The following is a 15,537-nucleotide window of genomic DNA, read 5'->3' on the forward strand; positions in this document are numbered from 1 at the left end:
TTGGTGCAACACAGGAAAAAACCCACTAAAGCTGTTGACAAGCTGTGGTGTCTGAGGCAGGTGCACTTGTAACACATGGATGAGGGGAGGGAAGCCAAATTGTGAGATCATATTGAATGCAAGGCACCTTGCAAAGAGTTGTATTCAATTAAATCCTACTTGAGTTCATTAATTAAGTTAAGCATGTCCATTAACTTCAGTGGGAGTAGAACTAGTGTTGAGTACTATCTAATCTTTCAAATAGTGGACGAGAAACGAAAAACAGCAATTAAGACTTCAGCATACACCATCCTTTCAACAAAACACAATGTCTTCAGTGTCCATTTAAAAGCCAAGACAGACAGAGCCACTTGCCCCTCATAATGAAGAGAACTCTAAAAGTGTGAAACGACCCAAAGGTTCCAGGGTAGATTCAGTATTGAAATTGGTTAAAACAATTTATAATCGGAATAATAGGATGGATCATAACATACATATCTTTGGTGTCAAAAGACCAGCATACCCAGGTGCATCGTCGGCATATAGGAAATGAAGGTACTACATGCACCTCTCTGGGGAGGGAATTCCACAGGAAACGGGCTGCCACCTGCCAAACAATGCTAGCAGGAGGATCCCCTCATGCAAGAGGTCTGTAGGGCAGTCTTTCAGGTATTTGGAACCCAAATAGTTTAAGACTAATCAACACTAATGATATTGGCATCCATCCGTCTCTCAACAATGAGTGCAGTTCCAAGGGGTGAAGTCAAACCACAGCATTAGCAGCACTGAAATGACCTCCCCAGGGCGCCAGCCTAGGCAGTGTGTATGAAGGTCCTTCTTGGGCTACCCAAGCTACAAGACCCTCCCTTTGGCTTTGCTGATGTGGTCCAAAAAAACAGAAATAGGTTTGGCCCTAACGTGGCTGCACAAGTTGATGGAAGGAAGCAGACAAGAGGCCATCCAACCATCTGGATTTGTGCAGGGTTTACTCCTTAGCCTTTTCTTCACCCACAGATGTCACACAAGGCAGTAGAAGTTTAGGGTCAATGTTTTCTCCATGGGTTTACCCTCGCAGGTTGATGAGCCCTATCTGCCCCTCACTTCCCTCTACACTAATGTGGGCACCTTGAATCGGGCCTAGAAGCTAGCAACCAGGGCAGCTTTTGCAGAACGTAGCATCACGTTGCAATAATCTGATCTGGAAGAGACCAGAGGATGGAGTAGTGGCCAAGTAATCTCTGTCAAAGGGTCTTAACTGGCAAACCATCTGAAGCTGGAAAAAGGCACTCCTCCTAACCACAAAAGCCATCTGAGTCTTCAGTGACAGTGCTGGATCCAGAAGCACTGCCACCCCTGCTCAAAGGACAGGCCTGCTTTTCCCAGGTGAGTGCAACCCCATCTATAACAGGCCACCTCCCTACCTAATACCTGTGAATTTAGACCAATAGCAGTGGCTATGTAGGAGGTGTAACTTCTAAAGCAGGGTCTCCCAAACGCTGGTCTCCAGCTGTTTTTGGCCTACAACTCCCATCATCCCTAGCTAGCAGGACTAGTAGTCCGGGATGATGGGAACCCTAGTCCAAAAACAGCTGGAGACTCAAGTTTGGGAAACCCTGTTCTAAACCCATGTGCTCTACCCTTAGAAAACAAAAAAGCAGAGATACTTGTTTCATTGAAGAGTCAAAATACCAACAATTATTAAATCCATTTAATTTTTTTCACATTGTCTTTTGTTACAAGTATTCTCTTCACATGCAATTATTTTCTATGAGACCAAAACAACGGGAGAGTTCTTACATGGTACAAATTTTTACATCTCCTAGATATGCAAATTAAAAATAATTTAGTTACTGCTGTACAATGAAAATCCATTTATTCACAGTTAGACCATTATTTACAGGGCACTCTCCTGAGAATTATCCTATTAAGCTTCAATTTGAGCAATAATACAGTCAGTTAAGTAACAATAGCTACTTAACAGCAAATTACTGAGTTGAGAGGAAAAGGATAGAGCTAGTTCAAAATAGAGTCAAGTTTCTTGTTGTGATTCTTGAGGAGTTGCAGAAGATGCAGTTGATGGATGTGTTAACTCAGCAGGCATTTCATTTCTGCTTTCAGGTGGCAGTGGTGGAAAAAACCCAGCCCTTGGAGGTGGGTATTGAGAATAAGGCCTCACGGGAAATGGACCTCTCACTGTTCAAAGAGAATGATCAAAGCCCGTTTGGGTTAGTATTCAGAATGCAGCTACTTTCTTACAGATTTGACACTCAATACTCACAAACACGCACACATTAAAATCAACAGTAGCCGTAACCCATAAGCAAAAATAAAGGAAGACATTAGAAAGCTTCTCAACAATACAAGTTCAAGATGCCTAGTTGAAGCTGTCCCAGAAACTCCAGCAGGTGCAGAATGCTGCAGCGAGGCTCCTCACGGGGTCCCTGCCATGGGAGCATATTCACCTAGTGCTTTTCCAGCTGCACTGGCTCCCGGTGAAGTACAGGGTCAGATTTAAGGTGCTGCTTTTGACCCTTAAAGCCCTTCACGGCCTAGGACCCTCGCACCTACGGGACCGCCTCTCCTGGTATGCCCCACGGAGAGCCTCAAGGTCCATAAATAGCAACACCCTAGTGGTCCCGGGCCCTAAGGAAGTTAGATTAGCTTCAACCAGAGCCAGGGCCTTTTCAACTCTGGCTCCAGCCTGGTGGAACGCTCTGCCTCATGAGACCAGGGCCCTGCAGGATCTTTCTTTCCGCAGGGCCTGTAAGACAGAGTTGTTCCCCCCTGGCCAATTTGATTCCCTCCCTCTCTCCCTCTCTTTTTTCTTTTCCTTTTCCTCCTGCGATGAGGCTACATTTTAATATTGTATTTTAATTTTGTTTTTAAGTTGTAATCATGCAACTTGTTTTTATTATTGCTTGTAAGCCGCTCTGAGCCCGGCCTTGGCTGGGGAGGGTGGGGTATAAATAAAAATTATTATTATTATTATTAAACCATGGAAGATGTTTGCCTTCCATAGTGAAGGCAAATGTTAATAGTTAATACTTCAATAATGCCCACTGAGGTACCCAGGAGCGTCCATGTGCAAGTGGGGCAGAATTTTCCTTGTACAACAGGATTCTCCTCACCTCTGCAGGCCCCACATGTGCCCAACACCTGCTTTGGAGCATAGAGGGAACTCAGGGAAGGGAGCTGCAGGAGGAGAAAAAGAGGGGGAAGTCCTGTTGTGTAAGGGAAATGCTGCTCATGTGATGTGCGGTTCAACGACTATCTGTTGCCATGGCCAACTTCATAAGAGAAGCTATGGCATCTAGACTGCCTAACTCACGGGCCCCTTTGCCGTAGAAGATTTTGCTAGCACTGGTCTCTTCATCTGACAAATTCTACAAAATGTATATCCTGCCCTTCTAACACATCTGCATCATTCAGAGTGGTTTACAATTAACCGGGAATGAAAACCAGCTCGGATGCTAAGAGCATTCTAAAATGAAAGTCTACCTTATAGAAATAATTTGTCCAACAGCAACCATAATAAAACTGGTTGTTGTTTCAACCCAATGTTTTAATCAATCATCACAAAGCAGTTAAGAGGGTCCAAACGGGCCTCACCAGGTAGGGTATTTTAAAACTTGGGTGCAGCCGCTGAGAAAGGCTTGTTAGGTTTTCTAACAATAGCTTACGAGGTAAAGTTTAATCATATCTTCCACTAAAAGTAGTTGTTAATTCCCTTAATGCAGCTTTGAACTTGGGAAAATGTCCATTAAAAGTTATTGAGCACCATCAGCAAGTTAGCAAGACCCGTTCAGGCATTCACCTCCAACATAAAGAAGAGCTTTCCCCAACCTGATGCCTTCCTTCCCAGTATATAGAGAGGACCAGAGTTGCACATGCTAGCCTCTTCTCCCACCTCTCTACTAGCTGCAGAACTTTACACACTGAGTGGGAAGATCTGGAGGGGGAATCTTTATGTACTCAGCTGATTGCAGGAGATTCCCATCCACATGGAGGAGAGGAGTCTATGTGAAGAGTCTTCCTTCCTACCTTCCCACTCCATGAAGCTGATGGAAACAGAGACACCGGGAGCTGGTTTCCTCTCTCGACTAACTTAAGCCCATTCATTTCAGTGGAACTTGGGTGCAATTCACTTTTCCTGGGTTGTGCCTCAAGTTACTGTGGTTTTCAAACGTTTCCCCGTGAAATGCATTTCATTATTTATTTTAGGGGGGAAATAATGTAAGAGCAGCAAGAACATACTTGGCATAAGAGGACGTGGCAGACCAGCAAAATCCCTTGGGTAATATTCTCGAGATCCATATCCGCTAGGAGGCACTGGTGGAAAGGGAGGGCCTCTTCTCATGAAAGGCCCTCTTGGGTCCATTGGCATTAGAGGAGCTCGCAGTAAGGGCAGTGGTGGTGGCACAATTCCAGGCCCAAAGCCTCCATTGTCAGGTGCATGAGACTGATCCGAGGCATTGAGCATATTCTGTGAGGAAAGGGAAGTGGGCAAGTTAAGATTTAGAAAGAAGCTCGTGCCACTTTTTCAAGCCACTGAGAAACTTGTCAAAGCACATAAGCCCGAAAAGAAGCTATGATTTACAAGCTCCAAAGAGGGCAGATCAAAGCAGAAGCCCAATCCAAATCAGGAATGTGGGCTAACAGGACTGAGATGGAGCCAAACTCAAAGGCTACAAGTAGGAAGTTCATTAAAGCAAGACACAACATCACCCCTGCGCTGAAAAGCTAGTCCACTCATTTCCAACTACCTTTCATCTTTCTTGCTCTTGCAGGTTTTAAATAAATTCAGTCGTGAAACTATTATTTTAGCTAACATGTCTTCAGTAATTGAAAATGCCCACAAGGTAATAAATAATGCTGTAGCAAATACATACTGTGTAAAATCAATTTAAAGAACTGTCAAATTCAGCAGAAACTTGGCAAACCTTTTTTGCACCAAATGAAATTGATCTTCTCAGTCTTTTGTCTGTTACTTACACTGTCATTGGGATGATCTCTTATTCCATTTCCACTTAAGTCTGTTCCTGAGTTATTCTCAGATGCTTGTCCATCTGGAAGTGGGGGGAAATAGCCAAAAAGCACTTTAGCATTAAGTAGTCCCAAAACAGCTTTCCTCCAAGGAACAGATGGGTGTGGAAATGTATGTTTTTGCACATTTACTAAACAGAGGTGTTGACTGTATTGATATTTTTGTGCCCTTCAAAAAACAAAACAAATAGTGCCATTCCCGCTCACAACTAGTTTGAACTATTGTTTTTCCTACTGAAGTTAAATAAATGACAAGGCTGCTGTATAGATTTACTAGATGATCATTTCAGGGAAGAAAATTTATCTTTTCAAAACAACCAGTGTGTAAACACCAAATGCATTGTTTAAACACTGTGCTGGTTGTAGAGAACAAGGTCTGTTTCAAAGTCTAAATCAATGTTTTACTGATCTTGGGTCAAATGTCTTAGATGAAAGGCTTTTTGCTTTCAGCATGAATTCAGGTTATTCCTTCCCACATGTGACCACAGATGCTGAATGGAGATAAAGGAATGATGTGACTTATGGTAAGCAAAGCATAGCAGTCCAGTTAACACAGAGAAAGTGCAGAAGTTTCTTAAACTTTATTGCTGCCTCTTTCTTTTTTTGTATCACAAACATGGATTACTGCTTGGTATTACAAACAGCAAAGAACATTAATTTCAAAATACCAAAGTCATTACTGGCATTCTTTGATATGCTATGAACAAGAGAACAGAAAGTGCTCTGAGTGTTTGGATTTCAAGCTCTTTGGGCTTTAGTTCTGAGCAGAAAAGGATTATTTACTGCTGCAGCCAAATTTGGTAGTGAACTCCTTTATTTGGGCACTAAAAGAAAGTAGTTCCTACCTGCTTTATCAAATGAAGGCATGCTATAACTTCTTAGTTCTGCTGGTCCTGAAAGTCTTCCTGAGTTTGGATGACTGGGATAAAATCTTTCTGGTCTTCGAGGAAGAGATTGCTCATTATACAGCTGACCTACCATTCAATAAAAAGTGCAATTTATTCAGTAGATTTTATTAGAATTACTCAATGGTGGCTTATCAACAACTTATATCTTATATTCCTTGTGTTATGGAATATGCAAACTAAAGGACATGGGGCGATAGCTAGCTAAACCTAGTAGCTGATGGAAATCTCACATCTATCCCATTTATCAAGGTCGATCAACTATACAATATGGTCTTGGAATCTTTAAGCAGTTATCAGACTCATATATATCATACGTATGCTGCTATCCCTTAGGTACAACATCAAACACTTGAACCTAAAAAGCCCTGGCAATGATCCCTCCAGAGGTCACAGCACGGTTCAAAACAAAAGGGAGCTCAGCAGTATTTCATTTTGTAATTGCCATTAAAATAGAAAATGTCCAAGAATGATGGGCTGTGTTTAGTTACCTGGAGGCGGGGGCATTATCCTGTGATCTCTATCCCATGGAGGTGACAAAGATCCAGTGTCAGAAGGTGGTCTGTGGGGATCAGATAACCTGTCAGAATGCAACTCTCCTCTTTCATTACTAACTTCATACATGCCAGCATTCCCCGGTCCTCTTGATCCTAATTGAACAAGTTACAATGGATTCAGTCACTTGAGACATCCGTCATTGCAGTTTTCACCGAGTACCAAACCACGAGATCCCAACACATTGGAAGGTGGTAGAATAACACACATGGCTCCCTTGGTGAATTTCAGTCATGTGCTCTTTTTCCAGGAGGGGTGCAACTGTTCAGTCAGTCAAAAGTACAGTAAATACTAAGAGACAGCTGCTTTGAAAGAGGGTGGAAGGAACCCTGAAACAAAGTCTACATTATATTCTGATTCCTCTCACTGGGCAAAGGGAGGAAAAAGAACGTTAGAAGTCTTTTCATCAACCTCATCAGTGTTGGCAACATCTTGGCAGAGATTCCTCCTCCCTCAGAGCCCAATTCTGCTTCCTCTTCCCCAAGCAATTTGATCAAACCCATCAAATGCAACATTCTCCCCTCTCTTAAATCTCCAATATTTAAAGTAAGAAGACAGCTGAAAAAGATTCGAGAATTTGCCCCCTATTTAGAAGAATAAATGAGAAAACACGCTTTAAGCCAGTAGGGCAATATTTTGAACTACTGTACATTAAAGCGTTTTCATTTCTAATTATTCAAGCTGTTGAGAAGCTTTTAAGGTCTGACTCACTCTGTGGCTCATAAGTACTGATTTATGTTGGTCTATCACCTATTTTGTTATACTTGTACTGGCTCTGAATTTATCTGAGTATAGTTGCACTTTCAAGTCAGCAAATTGACATATTTCCTCCATCCTCTCCAACAAAAGCCAGAACAAAAAGAAACAGCTCCTGAGATTATTCACCACATGCTGTCAATACATATCAGTTAAAAACAAAACTCTTTTGTTTTTTTCTGTTGAGATCAACAGCCTAAAATACAAATAGACTCAAATATTCTTGCTACAATGATATAAAAGGCCTACTCTTCCTTTCAAACTCCCTTTCTTGAATCTGAAAGATGGCACTGGCTTCACTTTTAGTAGCTAGATGGATGAGGAGTGAGGGTAAAAAAAATGAAGAGTAAAGTAGGTTTTTTTAAAAAAGCTTTTATTCTGTTTTTGTTTTGCGTTGGGCACCCATCTACTGTAATGAGCTGCAGAAACTAGGGGAAATAGATTGTTCCACAAATGGATGGACAGCACTAGTGGAAGCATAGATAGTTTCATGATATTCACAAAAAGCACTAGTAGGTGCTGTTAAGAATCCTTCCATGAGCAGAATACATCTTTCACATGTAAAAGAGCATTTTTAGATCCAACACACTGGTTTTTGGAACATAGAGTCATAATGGTACTGTATACTTCTGCTTCCTGACCTATACGCTAGAATGCATTTATATGGATAATTTAAGCTTACTCTTAACCGGGTTCTTTTTAGTATACTTTTACAGATAGATCCATTACCAAGAAAGGAGGGATAGACTAAGAGGAGAGAGAATCCATGAAAGTTAAGTTTTCAAATTTAAGAATTGTACCTCTTCCTCCTCCACCACCTGGAAGCACAGGTGAAAATCTTAAGGGGCCCTCCAATAAGGTTGGAGGGGAAAGAAAAGCTCTTGTTTCAGATGAAGGTCTGCCCATTGGTGAGGGTCCATATGGGGAGTGCTCTGGAACAGTTAAAACAAAATACTAAAATTCACAGGTTAGAGTTAATGGGCTGACATATAGTTCATTTCTCACCTAGGTTTAAAACTAATTTGGGACAAAAGAAAAGTCAACCTCCTGACTTCATTATCAGTCATGGAATTTTTTTAAAAAAGTCATTTTAAATAATTTTCAAATGCTCTACAGATTGTTAATAGGAACAAAAATTACAATGGGAATCAAAATACTATATGCTGTTGCTACTAAAGGTCAAAGAAATAAAAATGATCCCTGCATGAATAAAGACCAGCTATGCTTTCATACATAAATGGAGTCATGATCTCTTTACACTTCAACAAGATGCACATTTTAAAAAGTACTGTACCTCTGCCAAATGCCCTAACTGGCATATCAAGAGCATAAGGATCCTTTTCCAAACGATCAAATTTAAATTCTGCTTCTGTTAATCTAAAGGAAAGAAGAACATGTTAATAAACTAACTTCTTCCCTATTTTTTTCTAGAACTCAACTTTTCAACTGATGAAAAAGGTAAAAATCAGTTAATGAAATAGATTACAGGCATTAATTGTTAAATCAGAAAGTTAAATCCAGAGTTTTGGAGTACATTGTCAGTACAGTCATACCTCGGGTTACAGATGCTTCTGGTTGCGCGTTTGCGGGTTGCGCACCGCACCAAATCTGGAAGTACCGGTTACTTCTGGGTTGCAGCGCTTGCGCATGCGCAGAAACACTAAATCACACATTGCGCATAAGCGCCAAATCGCGACCTGTGCATGCGCAGATGCGGTGCTGCGGGTTGCGAAAGTGCCTCCCGTACGGATCACATTCACAACCCGAGCGTCCATTGTAATACGCTGATGACACACATCAGCCTGTGCATATGTATCGTTTTTTATTTTTCCAGAAAACCCACATAACTGATCACTGGTGTCACATAGTAACTGAACGACGGCACATTATTCAGTGACAACAGTACGTCAACAAAATCAAGTTCTTCAGTATGTACATTTTAATGCTTACTTTTGTCTACTGTATGCATTTTCTTCTCTTATATCACTGAGGTGCCTTTCAGCTGCCCGTGCTGCCAGCTTTAAAAATAAAAGTTCTTGTTAAATACTGCTATTCCTTAAAGCACAAGAAATATTTCCAGTTGAAAGTTCGAACACTGTTATCTCCTATCGTAGAACAGCAGTCTATTAGAAAGCCTATGAAACAGCTTAAGGTAAAGGTAAAGGTACCCCTGCCCATACGGGCCAGTCTTGCCAGACTCTAGGGTTGTGCGCTCATCTCACTCTAGAGGCCGGGAGCCAGCGCTGTCCGCAGACACTTCCGGGTCACGTGGCCAGCGTGACAAGCTGCATCTGGCGAGCCAGCGCAGCACACGGAACGCCGTTTACCTTCCCGCTGGTAAGCGCTCCCTATTTATCTACTTGCACCCGGGGGTGCTTTCGAACTGCTAGGTTGGCAGGCGCTGGGACCGAACGACAGGAGCGCACCCCGCCGCGGGGATTCGAACCGCCGACCATATGATCGGCAAGTTCTAGGCGCTGAGGTTTTACCCACAGCGCCACCCACGTCCCATGAAACAGCTTAAATGACACTAAAAGTGAAGTACCCCTCCTCCGTGTTCAGCAATGACCACAATGCAAGACTGCCGATTTCAATGCAATTTGCAGCTGCTGGACCACTGTGACTCCATCAAGGGTCTGGGTGTAAGCCTGCTTTTAAATATCCTGATCTCTCTTATTCGCTAGCAATTTGACCCAATGAGTACTAACAGACAAAGAAGCTATGGAATATTGATGGCGTTCTCTTGCCCATAAAAGTTGGAGATTAATTAGCATGCTCCTTATATGGAGTAGCTACTAAAATGTCACCCTCTCTGACACCCACAACTTACACAGAGACGGTGCTGTTGAGCTGGTGAAAGCAAACTATGAGTAGCCAACATGTTGCCCTCCATGTGGAAGTCTACAATATCCATCAGCCCATCAGTATGGCCAACAGGGCTGGGATGATGGGCAGTGTAGAAGAGGAGTTTGGATTTGATATCCCGCTTTATCACTACCCGAAGGAGTCTCAAAGTGGCTAACATTCTCCTTTCCCTTCCTCCCCCACAACAAACACTCTGTGAGGTGAGTGGGGCTGAGAAGTGTGACTGGCCCAAGGTCACCCAGCAGCTGCATGTGGAGGAGCGGGGACACGAACCCGGTTCACCAGATTATGAGTCTACCGCTCTTAACCACTACACCACACTGGCTCTGTGTAGTCTAACAACATCTAGAAGTAAAATAAGAAAATTCCTTCAAGGAGCACCTGAGAGACGAACTAAGTTTGTTATTGGTATGAGCTTTCGTGTGCATGCACACTTCTTCAGATACCAACAGCTGTGCATGCACACGAAAGCTCATACCAATAACAAACTTAGTTGGTCTCTCAGGTGCTACTGGAAGGAATTTTCTTATTTTGTTTCGACTACGGCAGACCAACATGGCTACCTACCTGTAACTAGAACATCTAGAAGTGTGATGTTGCCTACTCCAAGTCTAGCAGGATTAGTACAGATCAAACTAATGGGAGGAATTCAATGTTGCGCTCTTCTGATCGTTCCATCATTCCATCAGGGCAAGCAGTTGGCTTGCCAGATGGAACGATCCCCAGGAACCATTCCAGTTCTCCCACCTGCCACCCAAGGCAGTTTGAAGAGGTGCGGAGTCTCTGTCCAGGGGTGCTGCTGATGGGCTTCACTAATTGAATCCCACCCAACGGTTGTTGAGCTGGGACATTTTCCCTTCCCATCTGTTTTAGCAGTCCATGCCAATTCAAGCTCTGGAGGAAGCTTTCATATGGACAAGCCTTGGATTCCATTTCTGTGAATCTCTTGATAAAACTGGAGTGCCTTATAATGGGAAAGAGAGGGGTAGGGTTTATTTTTTGTCTTGTGTGAAAGATGGGTTTTGAAATCACATTTTGTTCTCCATTACTGCAATGTTATCAGAGGACAGACTGTTTTATTCTTAGATAAGAGCCGCAAAAACAGCCAAAATATTTATTAAAATGGCATTGAAACAAGGCCAGAAGAGTGTTGCAAAATCAAACATTTTAAAATTGGCATTGGGTTTGGAAGGATTTGTTTTTACAAGAACGGATTTACTGTTACTATAAAAAAAGATTCCATAAGACACTGAGGAAACTGGGCACAGTATCCATGGGCTCATATTGATATAGTCTTTTCCTGCCATAAGCTTGTACTTTTTGAGGTAAATTAGATTTATCCAGTGATTTTTTTTCTGGGAGGACGCAGGGGTACGCATACCCTTAAACATTTGGTGAATCTTTGTAATTTTGTCCATTTACTGTATTTATTTTCCCTGATTTGAACTATAAAATGGAGATTTTCTTGAGTCAAAATGAGAGTACCCCTAAACATTCTTTTAAGGAAAAAAGCACTGGATTTACCCCACCTATTTTTTACTGGTACTAATGAAAAGGAGTATTTTTATGGTCCTACAATTCTGAACCAAGGGGCATGGGAAGCTTCCCCCCCCCTTTCTCCATTCTTCCTCTGCCCTGAAAGAGTTCTTTCTGAAGTGCATTGCAAAGTGGCTTTTCTCCAAACACAACTTGAATTGCCACAAATTCTGCCACTGAACAGCACGCAAAGCCCTGCAGCTAATCCTACAACTGAGCAATAGCACCAGACTTTATCAGGAGATAGAATATACTTATTTAAAGAGAGCAAGTTTAAAAGGCCCTATAAAATATAATTTAAAAATCCTATTGGGGAGCTGGTGGTCAGTAAATGAGTAAGATAACAAACGGGGTGGGGTAGCAGCTTCCAGGTGCACATCTGGATTTATAGCAGCTCACAGAAAACCTTCAAAACAACTTTTGTCAATTTACCCAGCATAATGGCTAAACCTGGGGAGTTCAAAGGAGCAGTCTAACAGTTGTTTTGGGACAACTGCAGAGCAAGGGGCAAATGAGTGTATTAGAAAGATCCAGGTGAATCTCTCAAAGGCAGCATACAAATATTTTAAAATAAAATACTAAAAATGTCTTTGCCCCTTTTGAAAGCATCACACTTTTCAGAAAGACTGGCAAGTTTTTAGCATTTGCAACTTACCCAGTTATCGTGAGCTTTCTGCTCATGGGACTTAACCTGTTAAAAGAGAATTCCACATTAGTTCAGAGGTGCAGAACTCAAATCAGTCTGAAAGGCAAGATGCATTTTTTCAATTCCAAAGAGCCACGCTAGCACATGACCTGTGGGAAAGTACAGTCATACCTCGGGTTGAAGTAACTTCGGGTTGAATATTTTCAGGTTCTGCTCTGTGGCGACCCGGAAGTAACGGCGCACGTTACTTCCGGGTTTCGCCGCTTGCGCATGTGTAGATGCTCAAAATGACATCACATGCATGTGCGGAAGCAGCAAATCGCAACCCGTGCAGATGCAGGTTGCGTTCGCTTCAGGATGTGAACAGGGCTCCAGAACGGATCCTGTTCGCATCCAGAGGTACCACTGTATATGGCAATTCACTTTCTCTCCACACCCACCTTCTATTAATCTCTCTCCTTTCCCCACTCCATAATGTTTATCTCTATTGTGCCTCCATTCCACAGGTCCCTCTGCCTTCCTCAATATTGTTTTTCTCTCACATTGCCCTGCAGTGCTCTTGCTTGTTCACTCCTCCTCTCATTTCCCACCACATTTTTTCCTGCTGTTTCTTCTCTTATCTCTACTTCTTTTCTTGCCAAGTTCATCCACAACAGCAAACAAGATCGTTGTTTTTTACGTTCCCAGGGTTTTACCCCAATGAAAGTGTCTTGGGCACAAGAGAGGAATGCCATCTGGACAGATACTAGCATGCCTCTGTTTCTCAGCTGCATGCCTCAGAAACCAAAGAGGAGGAAGAGGAAAGTGCATGCATTGACACAAGAATTCCCCCATCCCACTCCTATTCATGCTGAGCTTAGGTGGGCCTTAGATGTCTCCACAAGGGGCTGAGAGAGGGCTGGCAAATGATCTGGCATGCTTTTGATCAAATATAAACTAACATCTTGAGTACTTAAATACATAGCACTGGTTGGGTTCACACATGGTTTGAAGTTGGCTTATTTAGAAACTAAAACAGCTTGTTTTAAACCAGGAAATGTCGTTCGTATGTAACGCTAAGCTACGACTAAACTCAGCAGAGGTACTCCTCCTGTAGAAAGAAAATGATGCCAAATGCAAAAAGGAGCAAATCACAAACAGAAATTTTCCTTTGCTGCCGTGACTCAAAGATGAGCCATGTCTGCAAAGGTGGAATGTTCCTTCACAGCCACTGCTTCAGTTGAAAAGCCGTACCTGCGAAGGAAGGAATGGGAGTTCACTTGATGTGCTTTTGTGTTGCATTACCTGATGTCATGGGCCATCATGGACTGACATATGGGCAACCCCATCCACCTATCAAAATGGCCCACAGAGATGGGGAAGTTTTGGGTCTAGCCCACTGGATACATTCCTCACCTGTGGTCAAAGTCAATAAATCTTTAAAGGTAAGAGATGCTGCATTTAAGATATATGTTATTAATAATAAAAATAATAACAATAAAAGCCTCAGTCTGCTATACACTTGTCTGGGAGCAAATTTACAGTAATTGAACTGAATTTTACTTCTGAGCAGTGCTTTTTTCTGGGGGGACGCAGGGGTATGCATACCCCTAAACATTTTGTGAATCTTTGTACTTCTGTCCATTTACTGTATTTATTTCCCCCAATTTGAATTACAAAACGGTGTTTTTCTTGAGTCAAAATGAGAGTACCCCTAAACATTTTATAAGAAAAAAAGGACTGCTTCTGAGTAAACATGCGTAGGATCATGCTATAATGCTGAAATCCTAAGCAAGCATACTTTGAAGTAAACCCAACTGAAATCAGTCATGGTAGACATAGCACATGTACTAATTTAGAAAACAAAATATATATAAATACCAGATTCTCGTAAGAGTGAACTGTTTTTTTCAGTTCTTCTTCTAGTTCTTCTGCTCGTTGTCTGTAATGGAATTATACAAGGATAATTTTGCACACCAGATATTATCACAACCCCTTAAGTAACATTGAAAAGTATGTCATTAAAAAAAAAGCAACAACCCCAAACCTAATCTAACTGGGAGCCCTACTGAAGCAGAAGGCAGAGCACCAGTTAGGCAAGAACAGATAGCCTTTGAAGCAGATTGGAACCTGCCTGCAGAACTATTCCCTTTTGTCAAGCTGCCTGCAAAATTCTGTTGTTGTGAAAGAGACAAAACTGGAATTGAATGGGGTCTCTTCCAATTGAAGCTTAGCAGCCTACATTGATTTACAAGGCCCTGTAAGGTTGGGGGAGGGTATTAACCTGGCTGTGTCGAACCAAAGGCAAATTGTTCCAGAAGCTCTGCAAATGTCATCTTGGTAGTCAAGATAACCCCACAATTAACTGGCAGCTGTAGCAATGAGCTCAAATATGTTTAGATTCACTTGTTTTGCTATAAGCTAATTTGCTTGCTGTGATGGGTTCCGGGCCCAGAAAGGGCAACTATCTGTAAGACTTGGGCATTTGCCACCTATGCCCTCATCTGGTCAGGTGGAGTGAAGGGAAGTCCTGGCTGAGAAACGTATGCTGCTTTGTCTATAAAGCATGTATGAATGTTTGTGTGGGTGCAGACAGCCATCTCCTTACTTCAATGTCAATCTCATAAAGGCTGGGAGACCTAGCAGGCTGATTTGCTGTTAAGTCTGCACCTTTCTTTTAATAAAGCACTAGAACCGACCATTCTGACGGTTTTGACATCCTTCTTTGGCATCTCTGCACCCAACCACTCCCACAAGCCCTTGATTAGAACACTGATGCAGAAGGGACACTAGAATATCTAGCACCTTAAAAAGGGGATAACCTATCCAGTCAATCTGGTGACTGTCAAGACCCACAAGCTCTGCAAAGCTACCTTAAAGCTGCCTGCCCCTTAGGGGAAGTTCTGGGTGGGTTTGGGAAAAGCATGAGCAGAACTCCAGTTTCGTAACAGGGCTTTCCTGGCTCCTTAGGATGAAGGGATCATCTAGAATTCAGGTGGGGTGGGACACAGTGGGCTCCAGCAGGATGGAGGAAAGCAGCATAATCTGGTGAATTGCCTTTCTACTCAAGGAAGATACATTCAGATCCAAGCCTCTGATAACCACTCTCTCCACCCAAAACACTATGAGAAGGGGCTTGAGTCACTTGTGATTACTGTAATGGGGCTTCACTGACTTGATTAGAGGTACTACTCCATACGACTCCTCTGATTTTTCAAAAGTTTCAAGATGCTAGGTCTAATTCTCCACTGAATTTTGTTCATTCAACAGAGG

General features: G+C 42.4%; 1 protein-coding gene and 1 long non-coding RNA gene across 6 annotated transcripts in view; one reads left to right on the top strand and one right to left on the bottom strand.

Moving 5' to 3' along the window:
- Nucleotides 1-1,674: 1,674 nt before the first annotated feature.
- Nucleotides 1,675-15,537, bottom strand: part of MIA2 (MIA SH3 domain ER export factor 2) — a 60,423-nt gene continuing 46,560 nt past the window's right edge. For 3 of the 5 annotated variants that reach the window (XM_081207503.1, XM_081207506.1, XM_081207507.1), the window contains 10 exons: nucleotides 14,146-14,206; nucleotides 12,295-12,330; nucleotides 9,189-9,256; nucleotides 8,533-8,615; nucleotides 8,039-8,170; nucleotides 6,419-6,577; nucleotides 5,868-5,996; nucleotides 4,972-5,045; nucleotides 4,234-4,462; nucleotides 1,675-2,172 (listed from right to left, as the gene is read on the bottom strand). In XM_081207503.1, the coding sequence (XP_081063629.1) occupies nucleotides 2,009-2,172; nucleotides 4,234-4,462; nucleotides 4,972-5,045; nucleotides 5,868-5,996; nucleotides 6,419-6,577; nucleotides 8,039-8,170; nucleotides 8,533-8,615; nucleotides 9,189-9,256; nucleotides 12,295-12,330; nucleotides 14,146-14,206 (1,135 nt within the window). In that variant the 3' untranslated portion in view covers nucleotides 1,675-2,008. Of the gene's footprint in view, nucleotides 2,173-4,233; nucleotides 4,463-4,971; nucleotides 5,046-5,867; nucleotides 5,997-6,418; nucleotides 6,578-8,038; nucleotides 8,171-8,532; nucleotides 8,616-9,188; nucleotides 9,257-12,294; nucleotides 12,331-14,145; nucleotides 14,207-15,537 lie in introns of those variants that run through there. The other 2 variants (XM_081207504.1, XM_081207505.1) reach the window with 2 other exon arrangements.
- Nucleotides 9,263-9,986, top strand: LOC308596193. Its single transcript, XR_014012398.1, has 2 exons — nucleotides 9,263-9,402; nucleotides 9,776-9,986. It is a non-coding gene; the product is annotated as an uncharacterized lncRNA (long non-coding RNA).

Source organism: Podarcis bocagei, assembly GCF_964188305.1.
Source record: "Podarcis bocagei genome assembly, chromosome: 1".
Lineage (NCBI taxonomy): Eukaryota > Metazoa > Chordata > Lepidosauria > Squamata > Lacertidae > Podarcis > Podarcis bocagei.